Raw genomic sequence first — 24271 nt, forward strand, 5'->3', positions numbered from 1 at the left:
TGATAAAAGATATTCAAATTCCATTTCGTAGTTTCTCCTCTTGGAAATGTTCTTATGTTCCTAAAGAGGGTAATAAAGTTGCTGACATTCTCTCTAGGTTAGCAAGAGAGAATGCTTTAACTGATTCTTGGTAGACCAAACTCATATACCAGATTAATTTTCATCAATACAATTACTTCTTTTCACTTCAAAAAAGAAAAAAGACAAAATTTACCGACCCTCTTCATTTATGGGAAACAAACGCGCATTTAGCTTGCTTGATAATTAGAAGAAAAAAAACAGTTCCGTCTTACACCATGTTTGTTTACTCCTGACTCATCTGAGTCGTCTGGATCTGAATCATCTGGATCTGAGTGAAATCACCTGACTCATCTGGATCTGAGTCGATATGTTTGTTTTGAGTCAGATCTGACTCATCTGACTCGGAAATAAGTGAGTCAGTGGTTTGGTCCCATGAGTCAGGGGTATTTTGTTACCTGACTCAAATGAGTCCGAGTCAGGGGTTATGTCTGAGTCAGAGGTCGAGTCAGATCTGACTCAAAATGGAAAACAAACGGTCTGACTGCTGACTCGGTCCGAGTCAGGGGTTAACTCAGATTCAGACGCCGAGTCAGCTGCAAACAAACAAGTTCTTAGTCCTAGCAAAATAGTTCCAATTTCCTTATAAAGAACTCGTTATATCCTGATCCGGTAATCCCAGAGAAACATTTTTAATACCGGATCAAAGTTGTTCTTCCATCCCCTATTAAAACTATCACAAATTGATCAATCGAGGAATAGAGAGAGAAAAATCGAATCAAAAACAGTGGAAGATGAAGTTTACAGACTCACCGGTAATCGAATTGAAGGTTCGAGATAAAACCCTAGCAATCGAACAAGACAATGGTTCAATGCACGTTGGCACTTCAGTGTGGCCGTGTTCACTCGTTCTCGTCAAATTTCTTGAGCGCTGGTTATTATCCAACTCTTCTTCTTCGTCCTCTTCTTCTTCTTCCACAACTCCAAAACCCTACACCCATCTTCTCAACTTCTCCGGTAAGAAAGCGATTGAATTAGGTTGTGGATGTGGGCCAGCTGGAATGGGCTTATTTTTGCTGGGCTTAGAAAATATCATCCTCACTGATATCACTCCAGTTATGCCTGCTCTGAAACGAAACCTCAAAAGAAACAAACCTGTTCTTGGGAAAAACCTTAAAATTTCTCAACTTTATTGGAACAATCTTGATCAAATCAAAACCTTAAATCCTCCTTTTGATTTTGTAATTGCTGCTGATGTTGTTTACATTGAAGAATCTGTTGGGCATCTTGTTTCTGCAATGGAATCTCTTGTTTCTGATACTGGTTTTGTTTTGTTAGGTTATCAAATTAGGTCACCTGAAGCTCATAAATTGTTTTGGGAATTATGTGAAAATGTTTTTGTTATCGAGAAAGTTCCTCATGACGATTTGCATCCAGAGTATGCTTATGAAGAAGCTGATGTTTATGTAATGAAGAAGAAGATGGCGAATTGAGGAAGATAGTAAAGTGATTTCAGGTGAATGAATTTTATGTGTTTTAGTTTTCTGTTTGTTGATTAGAATTCTGCTGTATTTTTAATTTGAATGGTGATTATGTTTTCATGTACTAAATTTCTTATGTTGATGTGGTTCAGTTACTTCAGTAGCTTTGTAATCTTGATATTTTACGGCTGTTCGCTTAATTCTATCAGAATTTACGTTTTGATAAGCCCATTTTGAGTTTATGATTGTTGATTTGAGGCATCCAAAACTGACTTGCATTTGGACACAATCAAATGGAATGTATGTTTAGTTATTAACTTCATCTTGATCTTTTCAAGTCAGACAACATCACCTCCATGTGGTCATTCAGATATATTTGGTATGTATACTGTATAGCCCTTAAGACTTTAGATTTCTTTCACTACCTCACATCATTTTAGCATTTGATATTGTACTTTTGAATCTCGGTCGTGTTGCGAAATAAGGGGACATTCTTAGTCTAGTTGGAAACGATCATTTTTTTTCCTTTGTCTACTATTTATCTGTGCTCATTGATTCTTGTTCATTATTGTAGACTTGTGGCCATCCTACAATGTACAAGAGTTCCTTACCTAACATGACTTCTCGATTCATTAAATATCGACTGCTTGATATGTCTGACCTCCCAATTAAATGATCAAGATACCTGAAAGACGTTTTTAAGGGAAATGAACAGGAAGTTGGGATATGAAGCATAATAAATTGATATAAATTTGTAATATACATAAATCTCCAGTAAGTAAATAAATGTAGAACCCTTAATAATCACTTCAACCATTCCAGATGACAAATATATTTCATAGTTCGTTGTTTATGTTATCCGCTCTAGATTTCTTTTTGAACGCATGCAGTAGTATTACATTGAATCATTAAATCCTGTTTCAATTCCACAAGAAGAATGCTCTTAGGTTTGAATCCACCAGGCTCTCTTGTCTTGTAGAACTGGAATATATTCTGTAATTTTCTATGGTGTCCTTATGCCCATTCTGCTGTGTCCTCGAGATATTAAAGTCCTTCGGCGACAATAGGATATATATTCAACCTGACAGCTGATACTTTTTGTGGCACTTCATATAATTCTAGCAGTTCTCTCTGTAATACAAACAAGATTTAAGATAACAGCACACAAGACCTTTGATTGTATTTAGTATTTACATAATCCCTTTTTGCCTTTAAGGTCGCCCCTGTTTTACTATTTCAGTTTTGCAGCTTTGGAACCTTTGCACCCATGAGACAAGCAAACAGGTCATCTACTTGTAACTGCCCAACATTCTCCCATGTACAAGTTACCTCTTCTTGCAAACTTTGGTTCGTAGAAGGAGGTAACTCTATTGGGTTAAACTGAATTATTGTATCTTGTGCCTTCTGTAACTCCCCGCGGAGTCTTCCTACTTCTCTCTCCAACCTTCTCTTTTCAGCTGCAACACTATCTAGTCTTAGTTGAAGTGCCTTGTAGTCTAGTTCAAGAGTCTGGTTCTTCCACCGGGCTCTCTTGTTTTGATACCAAATCGCAACTTGTCTTGGTTGCAAACCTAGTTCGCGAGCGAGCTGGATTTTCCTATCTGGCTCGAGTTTCATCTCATAGTTGAAGTGAGATTCTAATAGCCTCACTTGATCTTCTGTCAGTCTTTTTTTAAGGCGTTTAGGTGTTTGTTTTTGGTTTGGAGATTGGAGGAACGCCATGCTTTTTATTTTTGGAAAGATTCTGTTTAGGAGTCTTGCTTGTGGTTTGCTTGTAGTGTTTTTTTTTTCCTGTTGGAGAGGGAGGGAGAGAGAGGGAAAAGGAGTGATGATGTGAATTCTGAAAAATGCTGTGATGGGTTTGGTATTTATGATGAAGAAGAAGCTGGCCTATTCATGCATGCAGGTGCAATTCACGTGGTTCTTGGCCCACTACTGCTAACACCAGGAACAATAAAAATCCCTCTGGAGGGTGAGTCTGATAACCAAGTTTTAATTCTTATGTTTTTAGATAAGCTTCCTTTTCTTCTTATGCCTTTCTACTAGGTGTATATATCAGGAAAAGAATACAAATAACCCTGTGGGTCCGTGTTGGCATCGCTATTGGCGTCTGTTCATACAACTGTCAAATGGTGACTGGGTGACGGGCCTACGGGTAATAAGGAGTTAGATCCTACAACTATTAACCACAAGAAGAAGAATGCTCTTAGGTTTGAATTCCATGGTCATTGGATGTTGAGTTGAATATTTAGAAGGTAGAAAATTTCTGTTCCTGATACTCTTTTGGATGGGATTCTTATCATCGTCAACAGCAGCCATGGAACAGAGATATTTTGGTCATTTCTTCCATAGTCGTTAAACTCGTCTAGTCATTTTACTTGAAGTCATTTTTTCCGTCTAGTCATTTTACTTGAAGTCGTAAAATTCTTCTTAAATGAAAGTTGGCGTTTGTCCTTCACTAGTCCCGCCTCTGAATCCAACTGTTTTGAAGGAAGTGAAAACTGTGTACGGCTTGTTTGAACATTTATTGTTGGATTATCTGGTTGGTTGGGGTCTGATCGTAATAAATAGTCTAGCTCAAGGGTGATGCCTCAACGGCCGGAAAAGAAAACAAAACTCACCCTCAGATTTCCGATGTCACCAGTAGAGCTTACTGTGGTGTGTTTGCAGCCCCTTGCCGCATAGATGTGTTAGTAAAAGAAGCCAACTAAGCAAACTTTCTTCTCCGTAGGTCAAAAGAAAAAGAAGCCAAATTTGTTTTCTCTACTGGAAGTATGGTGGTCTCCGTAAGTTTTGTAGGGCAATTTTTGTTAATCAGGGGACTATATCAATCGTCCCTTGACTAGAATACGAGCCAATTAAATATTGTTTATTAAAATTGGCCGAATCGTGCACATTATAGCCGTATAAAATTCTGGCTATTTCTCATGAGCATGTAGTAGTTAAATACGCCCCCCTCACTGCAGTCGGTAAAAATGTCAGTCGGAGTGCATAGGCTTGACCTTGAAAGTTTACATCCGACTCTATCCTTCTTCACCTTTTTTGGTTACTAAAACAGAACACTTACACTGTAGTATAAGTGGCCTAGGAAGAAGAACAAGGAGTTTCAATTGAAATTGACTTTATCGTTTTCTATAGCATTAATAATTTATTCTTTTCTAAACCAATTTAAATTGATTGCGAGTGAAGTAACAGCTTGATTGTAATATAATACTGTTTGATAAGTTTGAGCGATGAGATAATGTCGTTAGGAAGGGTTGCAAACTTGCAATCTTCAACCCTACAGCTTATGTGTTATGTATGTATTGATGAGGTAGTGGTTGAAGCTTCTATGTTCATGGCTTCATGCAATGAACTTCCATTTCAAACTTTCTAATTAAATGCATGAACATATTCAATTTTAGGTCAAGAATACTGTTTATCTATCTCTCGGCTGTGACTATGTGGCTCTATCAATATTTACATCTCCTTCACTCAAAAAAGAAAGAACGAAAGAAATATGTGTTTGTCATTTCAGCATCCACCTGAGGAAATGATGGGTTTACCATTCAAATGGTCAGTTTTGTCTCTCAAAATTGACATCAAGAGCCTAGTTAGTAAGTTCGCGAATGATTCGCGAATCATTCGCGAATTTTTCCGTATCACGAATTTTACCGTCTTATTTGCGTACGTTTGCAACTCCGAACCCAAGTCGCGTATTATGTGGCATTCCCGGATTATTCACGAATCGTTCACGAATTTTACGTATCCCGAATGATACGTCCGCTTAATTCGCCATAAATTCTTTAGCTTTTACTTTTAAAGACTCCACTTTCTGGGCTTTACTTCCTCCCGAGCATACACGACCGAATATTAGACGTGTTGTAATTTTTATGAAACAAAAACGACTGAAGAGATTTGAAGGTGAAGGTGAGAGAGATCTCAAACTCACTAACCAAGCATCTAAACCACCATATGACATCCTCTTGGATAACTAATGTTGTATATATTATTAATATCATCATATTAAGTTTATTTTTTCTTTAAATAACTCACACATATGCATAAAAATTGGTCTATGACCTTATAAATACAAATTATTTGTTATATATAGATACCGAATTTTCAGAGCCGAACTCACATTTATAAATCGAATTATACACGTACGTATGCCGTTCCGAATTACTGACAAATCACGTCCCCTTGACCGAATTTTGGACCGAATCTGGATTTTACAAAACCGTATAATACTCGTACGTTTGCCGTTCCGTGCATTTGCCGAATCCCGAATTACTAACTAGGATCAAGAGCGGGGACGTTAACTTATCAAGAAAAAACAAGTAGGTGTTGGGTCTTGTGTCTTGACTTATTGTGTTCATCCAGAACTAGTATCTGACTTGTTTGCCAATGCCATCGAGAGCAACTCATTTTAAAGGGCGCCGACATTCTGACGGCTGCAAACCCTTGGTGGAGAGTTGTCTTGTATTTTATTTTTCCAAAATGATTAAGTGACCGCGCGGTGAATCCAAGGTTTTGGGCCCACCCAAGTGTCTTTTATTGGGACGGGATAGTGGAGTGGGCCCTACCACTGGGTTGGGGAGGGACCACTGGGTTGGAGTGGGGATCGCGCCACTATTAACAAACTGCGTGATTCAACTCACAGTCAATATAGCATTTCCGTTTATTTTTTGTTGGGTTAATAGTTGGTTGGGTTCCAGGTTTTGTCCTAGGCTTTGGTCTAGGCTTCGATACCTGGAATTATGTTTACTTTGGTCAGTTGCGTCAACTCTTAACCTAAAATCAACTAATCCACCGTTTCCTGCGTGCATATCAATAAGTGAGAAATATGTATTCATAAATTAGACTGTAAACCCATTTTTGAAATATGTGAATTAGTTATTGCATAATTAAAAGAAGCATCGTCATTATTATCATTTCTACTGGTGATGCGAGTTTTGTGAAGATTTGTTACATGGATTTGTGTATTGAGTGATTCAGTCCTACAAATGAAGCCATCAGAGCAAGGGCTATAGAAGGGTGTTAAAATCACTCTTTCTTTACCAAATCGTGTGAGGGACTAGGTAAAAGAGTTATCTTTTGCCCGCGAGGGAGAAACTACATACTAAGAGGTTGATTTTCATCTGCTTGGAGAGAATAGTGTTAAAACCATTCATTCACTACCAAATTGATTGAGAGACTAGGCAAAAGATTGATTTTTTGGCCGTGAAAGAGCGTAACTATAGACTAAGAGGTTGATATTCAGCCGCTCGGAGAGAACATGTGCCTCCCAAGAAAACTTTTTTAACAATAAAATCTTCACGGCGTCAAAGAGTTTAAAATAAAAGAAAAACTAAAAAAATATCCACCAAGAGTTGGTATGTCAAGTTTGGTTGTCATATTTTAGTATCAAAACTCATCTAGAGTCGCTTAATTAAATACTAGAGTCAACTTTGTTTAGGTTAGACTAGAAAGTCTAGGAATGTTGAGACATACAAGAGTATTACTCCGAAGACCTGAAGAATGTGAAGAACTAACGAACTACAACGATGACATCATCCTTCCACTTGAGGTTAGTAATATTGACTTGAACTGTTTCATTCCTAACGTATCTTTCAAGTCGTCGTGCTATATTGAAAACACAACTGAGAAGTTGTATATATTGTACACATTGTAATATAATACTCTAGTGATGTAACATGATCATAATAGTATGATCATAGTATTAAATAATTAGACTACGAAGTATAACGCTTATCTTTTGAATTGCGTAGATATGACGTCAACATAATCTTGTATATATTGTTATGATTATGTGAATGGGTTATGGTGAAGATTTCATCCTAGAAAACAATGTTTTACATTTGTTTAAAGGAAGTACATTCATAAACTTGTTTCATGAATCGAAAGGGAAATCAATAGGCTTATTGGTCCGGATTATTCATTGCATATCTTTGGATGATCAATATGTGTGAGATGGTAGAACCGATCTTAACTCAGGTTATGTATCTTGGTATAACTAATCACAATGCCTAGACTTATGATTTGGTAAGACCGGTCCTGGTAATTGGTGTAACCGATCCTAAGTATTCACCATGAGATGGTATAATCGATCCTTGTAATTGGTGTGACCGATCATAAGTGTTGTGTGAACGATCCTTGTAATTGGTGTGACCGATCATAAGTGTTGTGTGAACGATCCTTGTAATTGGTGTAACCGATCCTCGTAACTGGTGTGACCGATCACAAGTAGATACCATATTTAGGTATAACCGATCCTAGTGATTGATATAACTGATCTGAACCCATGTATGTGATTTAGTATGATCAAATCACATAGTAGCCTTGGAATACTGGGAAACCAATTTTAAACTTGTTTGGAAGTGTGGTGTAACCGATTTCTAGAAAGCAAATCCATGTAAATATGAAATAAGGATAAGCAGTGAAAAGATGTCGACATACTTTGAACACGAGCAGTAACTCTTATCATTTATTGTTCAAAGATATTCCTTGGTACTCAAGGTTATCCTGTACCGAAATAAATTAAGAATCTTTTAATTAAGGTTTTTGATTTAATATGTTTTAATTACCAGCAATTAATGCATAGCTCTAGAGAATAAAAATTAGTAATGTGCATTTACTAATTGAAGATTTTCTATTGAGAGATTTCAGAAATATTGGACAAGCATTTATCGGAATTAGGAAAACCGAATTTTGGCATTCATTGCATATCTTGAGAATATTTTCGGTTTTGGAAATTCCTTGGTGTCCAAACATCCTTGGTCTATCAATACCTAAGTTTGCATTTCTAGCAAACTAGAGCCAGTCAAACATCATTTCTTGTTGTTTCTGATGGAGCCATCTAATCGGAGAGGAAAATATCCTAATTAGGTGAAATCTCTTACGACCGCTCGTTTAAAGACTTCTGTGGGATCAAGAAGCTCTACGAGTACCGTTGGTGGGAAACTAGATAATTGCAGTGTTGTTAGTTTTCGATCTATTTGATTGACTAATGGTTGTTGAAACTTTGATTGCACCTAGTTTGTTTATGCTTGAGAATCTTCTCTTCTGATATAAGATTCACTCAAACTAGATCAAAGTATCGACGAGATCTTTAGAACTGTTGTTAGATCTAAAGACATCTTGTGATAATCCATTGTTAACAGACTCCGTTCTGTGCGTGATTGATCAAAGAGATTTAAGTGGTGTTGTGCAGGTTTTAAAGATAAAAGAAGATTTGAAGACGAAAAAGATTTCTTATTAGTTTTCGTAATTTGTGAATTGTGTGCACAAACCTTGATCGGATGGAATCCAAATAGAATTAGTTTATCATTGATAGATCTGATTGATTAATTGCGTGAGACCGGTATTCTCTATTATTCTCTTTGAGATCTATATTGATTGAGTGCGAATCTAACTTAAGTACTTCAATAGTTATTGGATAGATTGATCTAACCATACAAAAGAGTTTATTAGATTAAACAGAACAGCCTTTGTCAACGACTCATCAATATCTTGTAGCAAGATTGATTAGAGTGGTTACCAAACAGATTTTTCCATTGTTGTTTGGAATACGATCCAAAGGACTTGCTATTCACGTGCGTGAGTCTAGAAGTCAAAGGCGCATGGATACTGAGGGAACTAAGTAGTTATAGGGGTAGTCTGCTTGGTCTCAACTATACGAAGTTGGTATTAGATTTTGTACAGCGGCTTAATCTGAGAGTATTCAAAACTGTACTAGGTCTAGGGGTTTTTCTGCATTTGCGGTTTCCTCGTTAACAAAATCTTGATGTGTCATTTACTTTTTTATTCTGCAGTTATAATTGTTTTTATTGTAATTAAAAGTAAATTACACTTGTACGTTAACTCTGCAATACTTGATAGTGATCTTATAGAGTTTGGTTATTACCGAACCTATTATCAAGTAACACACTTTGTTATTATATTGTCTCAATCTTGTATCCATAGTCAATCACAAAAGTTATCTTGTTGTTATATTGTCTCGATCTCGTATCTATAGACGATCACATGAAGTGTGGACCGAATTGTCGTATTGTCTCGACTCTGTCCATATACGATCACATTCGGTAGAGGACTTATAGGTTGATAAATAAAATATTGTGGTGTATTTGGGTACCCTCGTCTTTTCAATTGGTATTAGAGCAGGCAAACACGAAAAGATCTAACAATCTGTGTATGGTGCGACCCAACCTATAAGAAATGAATTCGAGTTCTCATGAATCGATATCAATTAACATACTACCAAGATTTGATGGAACAAACTATCTGTGGTGGAAATATGTCATGAGGTCTTTTCTTCAATCACGCGATTTTAATACTTGGCTATTAGTCGTTGATGGTTATAATCGCCCGAAAATTGAAGATTCGGAAACTGAGTTTAAACGCTTAGTAGATTATACAAGGGAAGTAAATCATTTGCAAAAGAGAATTCAGATGGTTTGAATGCTATTATACATGTTGTAAGCCGTGATCTGCAACATCATGTATCCACGTGCCAAACTTCAAAAGAAGTTTGGGATAATCTTCAGATCGTATTTGAAGGTAACACATTAAAAAAGAAAGCCAGACTTCAAACTCTCACCTATGATTGGGAAAATCTTCGAATGGTTGACAATGATACTTTTGAATATTTTCACATTAAACTCTCTGAGATAGTTAATGCTTCTTTCTCTCTTGAAAAGACTATTTCTGAAAAAGATATAGTGTGCAAGATTCTCAGATCATTGTCATCTAGATACGAATCTAAAAGGCATGCAATCATAGAGGAAACGATCTTTCAACTCTCTCACGAAGCACACTTCTTGGTAAGTTAAAGATCTTTAATCATGAATCACAATCTATTCAAGTTAAAGGAATCACTTTTAAAGCTGAAAATTTTCCAAAAACTCCTGTGGAGAAAATAGATTGTGAGATGATTCTAGTGAATTGATTGCAGAATATTCTGATGATGGCGTAGAACAAACATTATTACAATTACAAGAAAGTTTCGGGATATCTTAAAGAAAAGGAATAAGATATTTGTAAAAGATTTTCATCGATCTTCTCGCCCTCATGATCGAGTTCCAGTCAAGAACAAAAAGGATCAAGAAAAAGATGATGAATATCAGCCTCAGTGCTTCAAGTATAAAGGTTTGGTTCATTTGGCTGAAGACTGTCCTAATCTAAGGAAATACACTGGAAGCAAGGCATTAGCTGTAACTCTAGATGAAACCTCTGGTTCATATAACTCTGAGGAAGAGGAAACAACTAATATTGCACTAGTTGTTAATTTAATTCCCTCATGTTCCATTAGTAATTTAACCATTTTAAAAGTGGGAATGCCTTCCGACATTGAAAAATCATCTAATGGTGCAAGGAAAAATAAGACAAAGCGCAAAACTGTCACAATAACAAGGATTGCTAAGAAGTGCATATGCAATTCCAACCAATCTCCCGAAACTTCGTTAATTCAAGGTAACAAGAGAAGCTACTTGAATCATACTTCACTAGATCAAGAACACTCTGTTTATTCTAAATCCCATTATGAGAGCAAATCTCATACTAATGCCACCTAATCGGTATTAGATTGCATCCTCACCTTGTGTACCGATTATGTGTGTGAGGAAGCAAAATCAAGGCACTTATGTGTAGATTATGGGAATAAAATATAGTCATAATTGGATTATTTGGTTTTTGGTACTTACATTTTGTCCAGCTTTAGTGTTTGGTCTAACTTTTGTCCAACTTAGGGGTTGATACTTGGAAATGACGTTGACCTTCGCTGACCCGTTAAGTCTTGACTTCTATTTAGTAATTATTTAAAAAAAAAAAAATCTATTTGGCTAACACTATTAACATGGCCGTTAGCTTCAAGAACCCTAATTAATGTTCTTCCCCAAATTGAAACGCCAACCCACCTGTTCAATTTCAATGCAAATTAAAGAACCCATATTAATAATCATAATCATCAATTTTATAATCCACAACAACAATATTCAACAGAAACCATAATAAAATCGCACAAAAATATAAATATAGGTTATCATCAATAGTTGATGAAAAAGATTCAATATATGAACAATATTAAACATTTTGTGCTACTGAAATTGGGGAAAGTTAAATAAAAAACAACACGGATTCACTGCACCTTCGTAGACCCAAATTAGATTAGTGAACTTTCAGCAAGAACTAATCATTTATCCTTCTTTCGGATAAAACTGGTAAATGAAACGCTAATAAAATCTCAACTGAAACCCCTAATTGGAAACCTATCAAATTGATTTGATTTTATTTTGAACCCAAATTGAAACTCAAAGAAGAATCAAAACCCTTATTGAACACAAATTGTACCATAAATAAATCATAATATATCATCTCTGTAACAACAATTACACAACCTCTATTTGGCTTCTTCTTTCATCAAAATCTCTAAAATCAAACCCTAGATTCTAAATCTCTGTTGTGTTCTTCATCATTTGATACAACTACATTTGAGTCTAGTTATATACGTTTATAGGGTGGGTTTCAACAAAAAGAAAAAAAAAATTAAAGTGGAGAAGAAATAGAGTATAAAGATGTTAGCAAAGACCGACAACTATAGGGAGATTGAAGAGCACATGAAACACAATACTATAAACTAGTTAGTTTGAACCGGTGCAACTCGGTTTAGACGGGGGTGACTCGGTATGATTGATTAAGGACTTGGTTAGTCATTGTTACTAAAGTACAAAATATTTTGTTATTTACATATTTAATTAACTGAAAATTTGACTCAACAGAGTCAACGCGGGTCAACGTGAATTCCAGGTACCAACCTCTAAGATGGACAAATGTTAGACCAAACACTAATATTGGGAAAAACATAAGTACCAAAAACCAAATAACCCATTATAATTTCGGTAGTATGAAAAAATATAATCTCTTATTCTCTGATCATTCCTTGTCCGAACTATGAGTCAGGATCCGATGTCTTCTCTTGCAAAGGTGCTTGATCTAAGAGAGTTCTTTAAGAATAAGTCTTCACCATCTCTTGATGCTAAGAAACCTAAGAGAAAAATCAAAAAGAGAGATTGGGTTAGCAAGAAAGAAAAAGAGAGAATATATTGAAGAAAGATCAGTGTATTGAGATATTGACACAATTTTGTGTTTGATTGAAGACAACATTACATGTGCTTGCAGAGTCCTTCACAAAAACATCACAGCTGCAAGAAATTCTGGTCAAGCAACAATGTTATCTTCTTGAAGAAATTCACAAGCTCGGGACTGAAAGTAATAACCTTCCTTCCTCTAGTACTGATATGAAGGATTAAGTTGTTCATGGAATAAAAATAAGATTAGATTCTTATTTAGAGAAAATAGACATCAATGTATTGATTTATCTCGATATTATTGTATAAGGTCTATTTTGAATAAAACTATCATTAATATTTGTTGATGGTGGTTTTTAGTTCAAGGCTATAATTGTAGAACCAGTATTTAATGCGCTACCACCCTGCAAGGGGTAAAGCCATTTGAAGAGTGACGAGTGCAAAAAACCCTCCTCGCTCATTGAGAAATTCAATATATATATATATACGAAATTCACTCAGAATGGTGCGCGTATTAGCAATCCCAAATATTCTGTGAATTCTATTTTTGCCAGCATTACCAACTAATACATGACTTGCCTAGTATTTTCATATGTTATGTTCCCATCCGAACTCTCATTATTGACATGACATGACGATTAAATGTTTACTCTCAGCAGAGTAGCATGAATCTCCCGAAGTGCCAGTATTGAGATCTGCATGAAAATACCCACACAGGCTACATCACTCTCTGACAAAGAGATTTTCGTATCGACGCACTTTTAATTAAAGATAGCTCGATCGAACATGTTTAAATTCCTTAAGGGAAATCTAGACTGTCCACATCAGTCTCAAAATGATCATGGCCACACAATTTGTCCGTGCAATTCAACAAGCCTAGCCAAGCCCTGGCAGAAATAGGCGATCACCGCGATGACCGTTGGCGGGCCCACTAATACCCCGACCGGTCGGACTTCATCTAACATGCTTCAACATCATTGAACTCCAACCCCAAACATGGATGATCGTGCGTTGTCGAAGAAGAGCTCGAACGAGCTAGACTGTCCAAAATGATCTCAAAAATATCACGGTCGTCCAAATTCGTTAGCCTAGTTGGACGGCTTGGATCTTCCTACAAACGATCAAGGAAGTGCCGACATGTTCATTGGAGGCCCAACTTTCCTCTTGGCCGATCGACTTGCCTACGGTAAGCCTATAAAGCACTCAACTGTTTTCCCAAACTCGAGCAAACACGATGTGTTCAAAACCCTAATTTGGTCGCGGCAGTATACAACTGTCGCAAATCGATCGTGTCCGTCCAACTTAGCCAGCCTAATTGGAAGGCTTAGATCTCGTTTCAGATGATCAAGAGGATGCACATGAGTTCACTACCGGCTCAATTTTATCCTCACTCGATCGACTTCCCCAAGGTAAGTCAATGGCACACCAAACCGCTTGATCGAACTAAGGTGGATGTGGCTGTCTCAAAACCCTAATTGGGTTAACGGCAACACACTACTGCCGCAAATTGATCATAACCATCTATCTTCGTCGGCCTAAACGGGAGGTATAGATCTAATTTCGGACGGTCCCGAAGATGTCAGTGTGATCACCGTTGACCCACCTTTACACATGGCCACCCGGCCTGCTCAAACTATGGCTCAATGCCTCGAATCGCTCGCCCAAAGAAGGGATGGTCGTGCGGCTTCAAAACCTAAAATATAATCAGCGGCAGCGTACAACTGCCGAAAATCATCTCGTCCGACCAACTTTTCCAGCTTGGTCGGACGGTTTAGATTGGATTTTAGATGGCCAGTAGGGTGACGCCATGATCATCAGCCACCCCTCCTCCACAGGGAGTGATCCACCAAGTGGTAGTTCATCCATAGGGTTTCCAAACGATCACCCAAATATGGTCGGAAATGTTACCTTTTTAAGACGCTCAATCAACGGCTTATTCAATCAAGCTCTAAAACAACGATGCTTCATGCACATCAATTATTTGGAGCTGCTTGCTTAAAAGCGATGCTTCACATGCATCCAACACATACGATGTTTTATGAGTATCGGTTCCATAAAATAACTTAGTCATTCAACCTAATAGCGCCATATGCTATTCTTTTCGGCAAGTCCCATGACTTGACCCACTTACTCGAGACATCAAACATGTCACAAACTAGGGGATACTTACTGAGGTATTGGTCTGGCGGTTTACAGCGTGCAACGCGCCCATTATGAAAATGCGTCAGGAAAGGACGGACGGTTGACAACGATGAGAGTAGTGGACGAAGATGTGACCACGTGATGATCACCACTTCTTACACGGCCCCACTACTTAACCTCCTCCATTTCCTACGAGATCAGGGTTGCGCTCAAATGACTTGTATAAATAGGTTTTCAACCTATTTCAACAACACGAGAACACAAGTGTTATCAACACAAGTAACCAGAAACCATTTCCTGATACAATTCATAAACATCCACACCTTCATAATTCAACATTCTGATTTCAAACACCTTCTCCGCTTCCCTCCCTAAGATCAACTCTTTTCGTTCACCTGGTGACCGAATTGAATCTGGAACGACCATTTCTTGGTTTAGGCCAGAGTCTTACAGATTGATCTCTCGAACTCAAAAGTACTCCCGTGCAGTGCATTTTCTTAGGGTTTGAATTCGTTTCTCATCAACACACCCCAAATTTACCAAAAACCGCATAATCAGTTTTTACCCTCAAACAACTGGCGACCACAGTGGGAGATTAATCTCTCGGTTGCAAGATCAATTTTCGATTTCATTTCAATTTTATCAAAATTCAAGATGGTGGATCTTAGACTGGATCAGCGACAAATCCTGATGTTACTAGCGTTGTCAACACCCCTGGTGTCCAAATTCCTACTGATGACACTAATGTATAACCTACCAGCACGATCAACGCATCTCGCGGTACTACATCCTCAACCACCAACACCAGCGGCGTAGAAGACACTCCCTTAGGCGTGACACCTCTAATCACCTGAGCCAGAGTCGCTGCCGCCACCAATATTTCTTCGAGAGTAATGCCCCCGATCGTTACTAGAGCTACTGCCACTTCCCCATCAGGATGAGAGACCGGAGGAGCCAGAGGAGTCTAACACCCCTATAACCATTGTTGATTTGATGGAAAGACAAGAAGTTCTCGCTAAGGCTCAGAAGGACATGGCTACAACTCAAAAAGAGGTACTCACTTTCCTTAAGACGCTAATGGAGCGACTATCACAAGACCCGCGTCAGCCCATAGAACCAATGAGGAGTACTTTCAACACTTTTGGCGCAAGCACTTCAACAGGGCGTGCATTCATAGAGGAAGAAGTTCGTGTTGCTCCTGATCTCTCAAGGGAAATGAATCAACCGTTCAATTTCATCGCGCGTAAGGATATAAAACGACTTCTCCAGCATCGAGGCAAGGGAAACCCGCTAGATCTGCACCAACATCAGCCTCCTTACCCTCCTGATGTGCAAAGAGTTCCTCTTCCGAGAGGATACTCCTCTCCTCAATTTTCCCTTTATGACAGAACGTATCCCACTGGTGTGAGATGGTAATCGCTTTCTACAAGAAGTATTTTTTCGTATCCGAGCAAATCACCTTTTCAGATTTGGGGAGGATGTTCCAGTGAAACAATGAGCATCCAAATGATTATGTCAAGAGGTACAAAATCCAGGCACTGGATTGTCACGATCCAAATATGATTGAACAACAATTGGTGGAATTATGCATTAATAGGATGGTACCCATCTATCGTGCTATGCTGGAGAGTCTGCAATTTCATACATCCTATGAAATTCGTGAAGCTGTTCAACGCTCGGTTACAATAGCACCTGCCCTGCTAGAAAGAACCAGGCCTGCCAGGAATGAAGAGCCTCATGATATTCGTGGAAGCATACATCTCACCCACAGGCAATAAAACCTTCAGCCTTCTGTAAGCAGCTTCACTGAAGCATCAAGAGAAAAACCACCGAGATACAACATCATGTGCGTCCAAAACCGCCAACTCCAACCTCAGTACCACATGCACGACTATCACAATGATAAAATAACGTCTGAGATATACTATATCTAGCTTGACGGCTGAGAGACGCTTTCCGAATTTCGTCTCTCGTAGAAGAAGTAGTTTCATTACCGAAGGAGGTCGCACCCGGGACTTAAGTACGAACTCTCCATGTCAAGTGCTTCTTCATATTTGCACAACATGTTAGTTAAGTCATCCGCATGAGGGAACTTCCCTACTCCTCAAAGACACAATCCAAAGATGATAAAGGTAAAGGAGCATATCAAAGATGCAAGCAAGCTATCATTATGATTTCAAGATGTCCAAAAATGAGGACATACTCAAGAGAGCAGACGTATTGTCAAATACCAGGGATATGCTTGGACGTCTATGAAACGCAACGTAGACGCAAAGACGGTCTCATGATCAGCAACTCGGGACTGTCTCCCTATTCTCCATTCCATGAGGAAACATCAAGGAAGCCATCGATTCCATCATCAGCTTCTCCCTCTAATAACGATATGATCTCTACCATTATATGAAGACTGCCAAGTTCGTGCAAGTAGCTACCACGCCTCTCCCTGCCGGTCTCTTCTGATCACAGCTGCTGCTAAGAATCGTTGTTGCTCGCCAGAGCTTCACCACAGCAACAACTACTACGGACAGAGATAAAGCCATGTAACTCACGCTTGGGGACTGAGGATCGACACAAAATACCTTCAATGTCAAGGACTTCTTCAACACAAGAGAGACGGTCAATCAAGAAGCATGTAATTTGCAAAGGAAAATCAAACTGAAGGTTGGTCGAATCCTTAACCACTATTGTTATCTCCCCTATTTCGAATTACCGGAAGAGAGCGTTGCATGCGTTGAGATGTTACAATGGAAACAATATTCTTTCCCATGAGGAGAAAACACGACTTGCCGGCCATCACTATTTATGTGTCGTCTTCCCATCTGCCATATCGTATCTCCTCAGAAGAATGGGAAGAACTCATTTTTCGAAATCAAGGGTTAAGGGAGCCCTCACTGGAGTTCTCTCCAGAAGAAGCCGCTTCAAGCACGCTCACTCCTGAAGCCGCTTCAATGCATGCTCTCTCCTGAAGCCGCTTCAACGCTCTCTCCAGAAGAAGCCGCTTCAACGCACGCTCCAGAAGTTGCTTCAACGCACACTCCAAAAGCCGCTTCAACGCACGCTCTCTCCTGAAGCCGCTTCAACGCTCTCTCCAGAAGAAGCCACTTCAACGCATGCTCTCTCCTGAATCCGCTTCAACGCTCTCTCCATAAGAAGGAGCTTCAACGCTCTCTCTCCTGAAGCTGCATCAGCACTCTTTCTCGAAGCCACTTCAGCGCTCTCTTCAGAGGCCGAAGCCGCTTCAACACCTTACCAGCAAATGCAATGGAAGTACGTCTTTCAAGAGAAAATAAGCTTGGAATAATTACACCTGGGGACTGCCATCACAGGATGCCTTCACTTCCTTCAACCGGTTTATTTCTAATATCAACAATCATCACTGTTGAAGCTTTACGAGCCGCAGAAAATTCTCAACATGAAGACGTACATGTGCATCAAAGACTCCAAAGTACAAATCGGAGATGTTTTCACGTGTCCAGCCACGCCATCGAATCTGAAGTGTAACTGGGGACTGCTCATCGCATCCCATTCCATACAACCATCCAATATTCAGATGATGGTTCAAAAGATGTGGCTTGGAACGAAGTCCTTAAAGATTCGCGGGCACAGTGTCCATCCTTCTACATACCTAGCCAGCACGCCACAAATCTTTAAAGAGCGTGTAGTCTGCAAGGGGAATATCAAACAAAAGAATAGGAAAGCTCAGATTGCAAAATCATGTACACAGGATCTACTCTAACCTTACCGAGGAGCGTTATGTCTAAAGTTTCAAGATGTTGCGAGATTTTTCTAAGAATTTGGATCTCTTAGTCGGGAGATTTCATTCATTCATCCAACTGGAAACATAAAATCATAAAAGCAGCATGAATGAGAGATTATTATTCTATCAAGACATGGCTTCAACAACATGAAACAAAGACCACTAAACATCAAAGAAGTGTCATCAACGCCAGGGCCAATGGCGCCTTCACTAGAGTCCTCTCCAGGAGATGCTTCAACATCCTCTCCGGAAGCCGCTTCAACATCCTCTCCGGAAGCCGCTTCAACATCCTCTCGAGCCGCTTCAACATCTTTTTCAGAAATTGCTTCAACAGCATTTTGAGGATATTCCTCATGATAGGGCCCGTCCACATCAGAGTCTAGGATTATGACGTCGTCATGAAAAGGGTATTCATGTTTATCCAGGATTTCATGTTATGCTCCACCCTCCTTCACTTCAGCCGGGCAGCAAACCTTTCAGCCCTAGCACTTGTTAGCTGAGATGCTTCATCGCGCCTCCACTTTTCCTCCATACTAACTGAAGCCAGGAAAGCTTGGACACGCTCTCGAACGATACTCAGATGTACAAGGGACTTGGAATGCAGTTTGAGATCCCAACCAACAGTATGCCTAATCTATCTGAGGCCAACCGACATCATGCTAGGGGAATGCTTACCTGGACGCCTCTTGAACGTGACATGTTCCAAGGACAGGCCGACCCATCTCTCCTGGTAACATCTAACTTTGTCTCATAAGTTTTACCTATATTTGTCACCATCTAGTACTTACCCCGCAATAGTGTAACTATTACGTGCTCAGAAGGGGACTTAATGTTGATGGTGGTTTTTAGTTCAAGGCTATAATTGTAAAACCAGTATTTAATAAGCTATCACCCTGCAAGGGGTAAAGCCGTTTGAAGAGTGACGAGTGCAAAAAACCCTCCTCGCTCATTGAGCAATTCAATATATATATATACGAAATTCACTCAGAATGGTGCGCGTATTAGCAATCCCAAATATTCTGTGAATTCTATTTTTGCCAGCATTACCAACTAATACATGACTTTCCTAGTATTTGCATATGCTATGTTCCCAGCCGAACTCTCATTATTGACATGACATGACGATTAAGTGTTTACTCTCAGCAGAGTAGCATGAATCTCCCGAAGTGCCAGGATTGAGATCTGCATGAAAATACCCACACAGGCTACATCACTCTCTGACAAAGAGATTTTCGTATCGACGCACTTTTAATTAAAGATATATCGATCGAACATGTTTAAATTCCTTAAGGGAAATCTAGACTGTCCATATCAGTCTCAAAATGATCACGGCCACACAATTTGGCCGTGCAATTCAACAAGCCTAGGCAAGCCCTGGCAGAAATAGGCGATCACCGCGATGACCGTCGGCGGGCCCATTAATACCTCGACCGGTTGGACTTCATCTAACATGCTTCAACGTCATTGAACGCCAACCTCAAACATGGATGATCGCGCGCTGTTGAAGAAGAGCTCGAACGAGCTAGACTGTCTGAAACGGTCACAGAAATATCACGGCCGTCCAACTTCACCATCCTAGTTGGACGGCTTGGATATTTCTACAAACGATCAAGGAAGTGCCGGCATGTTCATTGGCTGCCCAAATTTCCCCTTGGCCGATCGACTTGCCTACGGCAAGCTTATAAAGCGCTCAATCGTTTGCCCAAACTCGAGCAAACACGCTGTGTTCAAAACCCTAATTTGGTCGCGGCAGTATACAACTGTCGTAAATCGATCGTGTCCGTCCAACTTAGACAGCCTAATTGGATGACATAGATCTCGTTTCAGACTATCAAGAGGGTGCACATGAGTTCACTATCGGCTCATTTTTATCCTCACTCGATCGACTTCCCCAAGGGAAGTCAATGGCATTCCAAACCTCTTGATCAAACTAAGGTGGATGTGGCTGTCTCAAATCCCTAATTAGGGTTTACGTAAACACACTACTGCCGCAAAATGATCATAACCTCGGCCTAAACGGAGGTATAGATCTAATTTCGGGCGATCCCGAAGATGTCAGTGTGATCAACGTTGACTCACCTTTACACATGGCCGCACGACCTGCTCAAACTATGGCTCAATGCCTCAAATCGCTCGCCCAAAGAAGGGATGGTTGTGCGGCTTCAAACTCTAAAATATAATCAGTGGCAGCGTACAACTGCTGCAAATCATCTCGTCCGACCAACTTTGCCAGCTTGGTTGGACGGTTTAGATTGGATTCTATATAGCCAGTAGGGTGACGCTGTGATCACCGGCCACCCCTCCTCCACAGGGAGTGATCGACCAAGTGGTAGTTCATCCATAGGGTTTCCAAACGATCACCCAAATATGGTCGGGAATGCTACCTTTTTAAGATGCTCAATCAGCGGCTTATTCAATCAAGCTCTAAAACAACGATGCTTCATGCACATCAATTATTTGGAGATGCTTGCTTAAAAGCGATGCTTCACATGCATCCAACACATACGATGTTTTATGAGTATCGGTTCCATAAAATAACTTAGTCATTTAACCTAATAGCGCCATATGCTATTCTTTTCGGCAAGTCCCATGACTTGACCCACTTACTCGAGACATCAAACATGTCACAAACTAGGGGATACTTACTGAGGTATTGGTCTGGCGGTTTACAGCGTGCAACGCGCCCATTATGAAAATGCGTCAGGAAAGGACGGACGGTTGACAACGATGAGAGTAGTGGACGAAGATGTGACCACGTGATGATCACCACTTCTTACACGGCCCCACTACTTAACCTCCTCCATTTCCTACGAGATCAGGGTTGCGCTCAAATGACTTGTATAAATAGGTTTTCAACCTATTTCAACAACACGAGAACACAAGTGTTATCAACACAAGTAACCAGAAACCATTTTCTGATACAAGTCATAAACAGCCACACCTTCATAATTCAACATTCTGATCTCAAACACCTTCTCCGCTTCCCTCCCTAAGATCAACCCTTCTCCTTCACCTTTTGACCGAATTGAATATGGAAAGGCCATTTCTTGGTTTAGGCCAGAGTCTTACAGATTGATCTCTCGAACTCAAAAGTACTCCTGTGCAGTGCATTTGTTTAGGGTTTGAATTCGTTTCTCATCAACACACCCCAAATTTACCAAAAACCGCATAATCAGTTTTTAGCCTCAAACAATATTATTTATGAATAAGATTATTATTTTATAATTTTTGTGTGATAGTTACCGATTACGTAGTCTGTGAATGAATTTTTATATTATTGCTATGTGTTTTCGGTTTATGAGATGTTTGGTTTTGGTTTTTTTAACCTTAATATTCGATCTCATATGGTGAAACCCTTATAATTTGTGTAGCTTTTTGAATTAGAGGGATTAAGTTCTAACCCATGTTGGTAGGCTTTATCAAAGGATCATAAGGTGTTCCAATTGAAACTCATATGCGAAAAGTCATAATATGTTGAGTGAATTTGTGTTTACATGAATTGTGTTTAGCATAACATATGTGTTTCGGGTTTCAACTTTTGCTATTGGCACGCATTAGTTAAAACCGATTAAACCATTCTCTAGCAGAGGTTGCTTTTGTTGTTGTTCTTTTGTTCTTGCAAGAGGATGACAACACACTGGGGTAGAGTTTTTATTTGAACTTGCGCTTAATGATATATCTTTCTGGGGAGATGTGGATGCAGAAATTGAGGTAACGAATTTGTTAGTTAATCGTTTTCCTATTTAAGAAAAGCTTGTTTATATTGCATATATTTTTCTTTTGCATAAAAAAAATTCGGTACAATTGATATGTTCCATTATGTTGTATATGGATGTTTATGTGGTTCAATTGTCTCCGGTTAATAAAAACTGTGTCAATTTATTTGTCTTATTGTTTGGTATCCTCTTTATTGTTGGGTATCAAATTGTTAGAGCACTGCTCAGTCGAACTCGCAAGCGTTTCTATCTCAAGCTTGTTTGTCAAGTTTAGTTGCCAAAACTATAAGTCTTGATTTCTGGTCTACTTATAGCTAAGTCTCGGTGTTCATCGAATGAAGACGAAGAACTACTCAAGATAACTTGTGGAAATTCATCAACAAAAGGTATGTGGATACTTGAACTTAGATATCACTCAAAAGTCTATTTATTTTATCTCCTATTTTGAGACAAAAGTCGTATTGCTATATAGACTTCAATTATACACATTTTCAATTTCGATCCGAGTTTATCCCGCTTATCTATTTTTTTCGAAATATATGTTGGTAAGCTTTCGCTTTAGCCAAGTTCATCTTTACTCATGACGAAAGTCATGTTGATTATTTCAATAACTTGAAAATCGCTTTGATGAAAATAGTTCGTGAATAACACTATTTTAACATATTCTAAGAAAGTTTCAATGATTGAAATGAGAGTTTAGAACATGTAACCATCTTTGGATATAAACATAGTGTGTTCTCACATTTGTGTAAAAGTCCAAAACCCGGAACCCAAAGTATGCGTACCCGTACGCGTACTGGCTGAAAAGATGAGGGTACCCAAATATACCTCAATCTAAAAATTTTCCACCTGTAAGTCCTTTCTAAAGTAATTTTCTATGGACTAAGTCGAGACAATAAAACTAATCGGTTCACACTTCGTGTGATCGTCTATGGATACGAAATCGAGACAGTACGACAACAAGATAACTTGTGTGATTGACTATGGATTCAAGATCGAGACAATACAACAACGAAGTACGATTACTTGATAATAGGTTCAGACTTAAACAAACACAATAGGACTGCTATCAAGTAATTAGGAATTAATGTTTGTGTATTTTACTTCTAATTATAATAAAAGCAATTATAATTGCGGAAATAGAAAAGTAAAAGACACGGCAAGGTTTTGTTAACGAGGAAACAACAAATGCAAAAAAAACCCGGGACCTTGTCCATAATTGGATACTCTCAGGATTAAGCCGCTATACAAAATCTAAACCAACTTCGTATAGTTGAGACCAAGCAACTAAACCTATAGTTCACCTAGTTCCGTCTATATCCCTGCGCCTCCAACTTGGAATAAGTCACGCACTTGGAACAATTCCTTTGGTTTGTATTCCAAACAGTAAAGGAACAACAAATCTGTTCAGTAACAACTCTTTTCAAACAAGTGATATGAGTTTGACAAAAGGCTCTTCCGTTTATCCCAATAAACTCCTTTGTCAGGTTCTTAGATCTATCTCAATACAACTACCAAAGTGATTGCCTAGATTTCGCAATCAATACTCTTAGACACAAAGACAATATATTGATACCGATCTACTCAACTAATCAATCATGATTATCACAAAGATAACCTGATTATAGTTGGATCCCCAACCGATCAAGTTTTGTGCACACCAAAGATTATGAACTCAAACAAGCAATCTTCTTTGTCTTCAAATCTTCTTAGATATTCAATAAACACCTGCACACAATCAACTTGAATCTCTTGTGATCAATCACACACAGAACGGATTCTGTTAACAATAGATTATCACAAGACGTCTTTAGATCTACAAACATTCTAAAGATCCCCGTCGAAACTTCGATCTAGTTTGAGTGAATCTTATATCAGAAGAGAAGATTCTCAAGCATAAACAAACTAGGCGCAATCAAAGTTCAACCATCGTTAGTCAATCAAATCAATCGAAAACCAATAATAAACTGCAATTATCTAGTTTCCCACCAACGGTACTCGTAGAGCTTCCCAATCCCAAAGAAGTCTTTAAAACGAGCGGTCGTAAGAGATTTCGCCTAATTAGGGTACTTTCCTCTACGAATAGACGGCTCC

At 38.9% G+C, this 24271-nt stretch overlaps 2 protein-coding genes across 2 annotated transcripts; one reads left to right on the plus strand and one right to left on the minus strand.

Annotated features, from left to right (window-relative positions):
- The first annotated feature begins 641 nt into the window (after positions 1–641).
- Positions 642–2167, plus strand: LOC113307979 (protein-lysine methyltransferase METTL21D-like). Its single transcript, XM_026556449.1, has 2 exons — positions 642–1534; positions 2074–2167. The coding sequence occupies exon 1, from the start codon at positions 813–815 to the stop codon at positions 1509–1511; it is 699 nt and encodes a 232-aa protein (XP_026412234.1). The 5' UTR covers positions 642–812; the 3' UTR covers positions 1512–1534; positions 2074–2167.
- Positions 2168–2269: 102 nt separating this feature from the next.
- LOC113307989 (homeobox-leucine zipper protein ATHB-52-like) lies at positions 2270–3334 on the minus strand. Its single transcript, XM_026556453.1, has one exon. The coding sequence runs from the start codon at positions 3219–3221 to the stop codon at positions 2736–2738; it is 486 nt and encodes a 161-aa protein (XP_026412238.1). The 5' UTR covers positions 3222–3334; the 3' UTR covers positions 2270–2735.
- Positions 3335–24271: the final 20937 nt, after the last annotated feature.

This window comes from Papaver somniferum, chromosome 1, assembly GCF_003573695.1.
Source record: "Papaver somniferum cultivar HN1 chromosome 1, ASM357369v1, whole genome shotgun sequence".
Taxonomy (NCBI): Eukaryota; Viridiplantae; Streptophyta; class Magnoliopsida; order Ranunculales; family Papaveraceae; genus Papaver; species Papaver somniferum.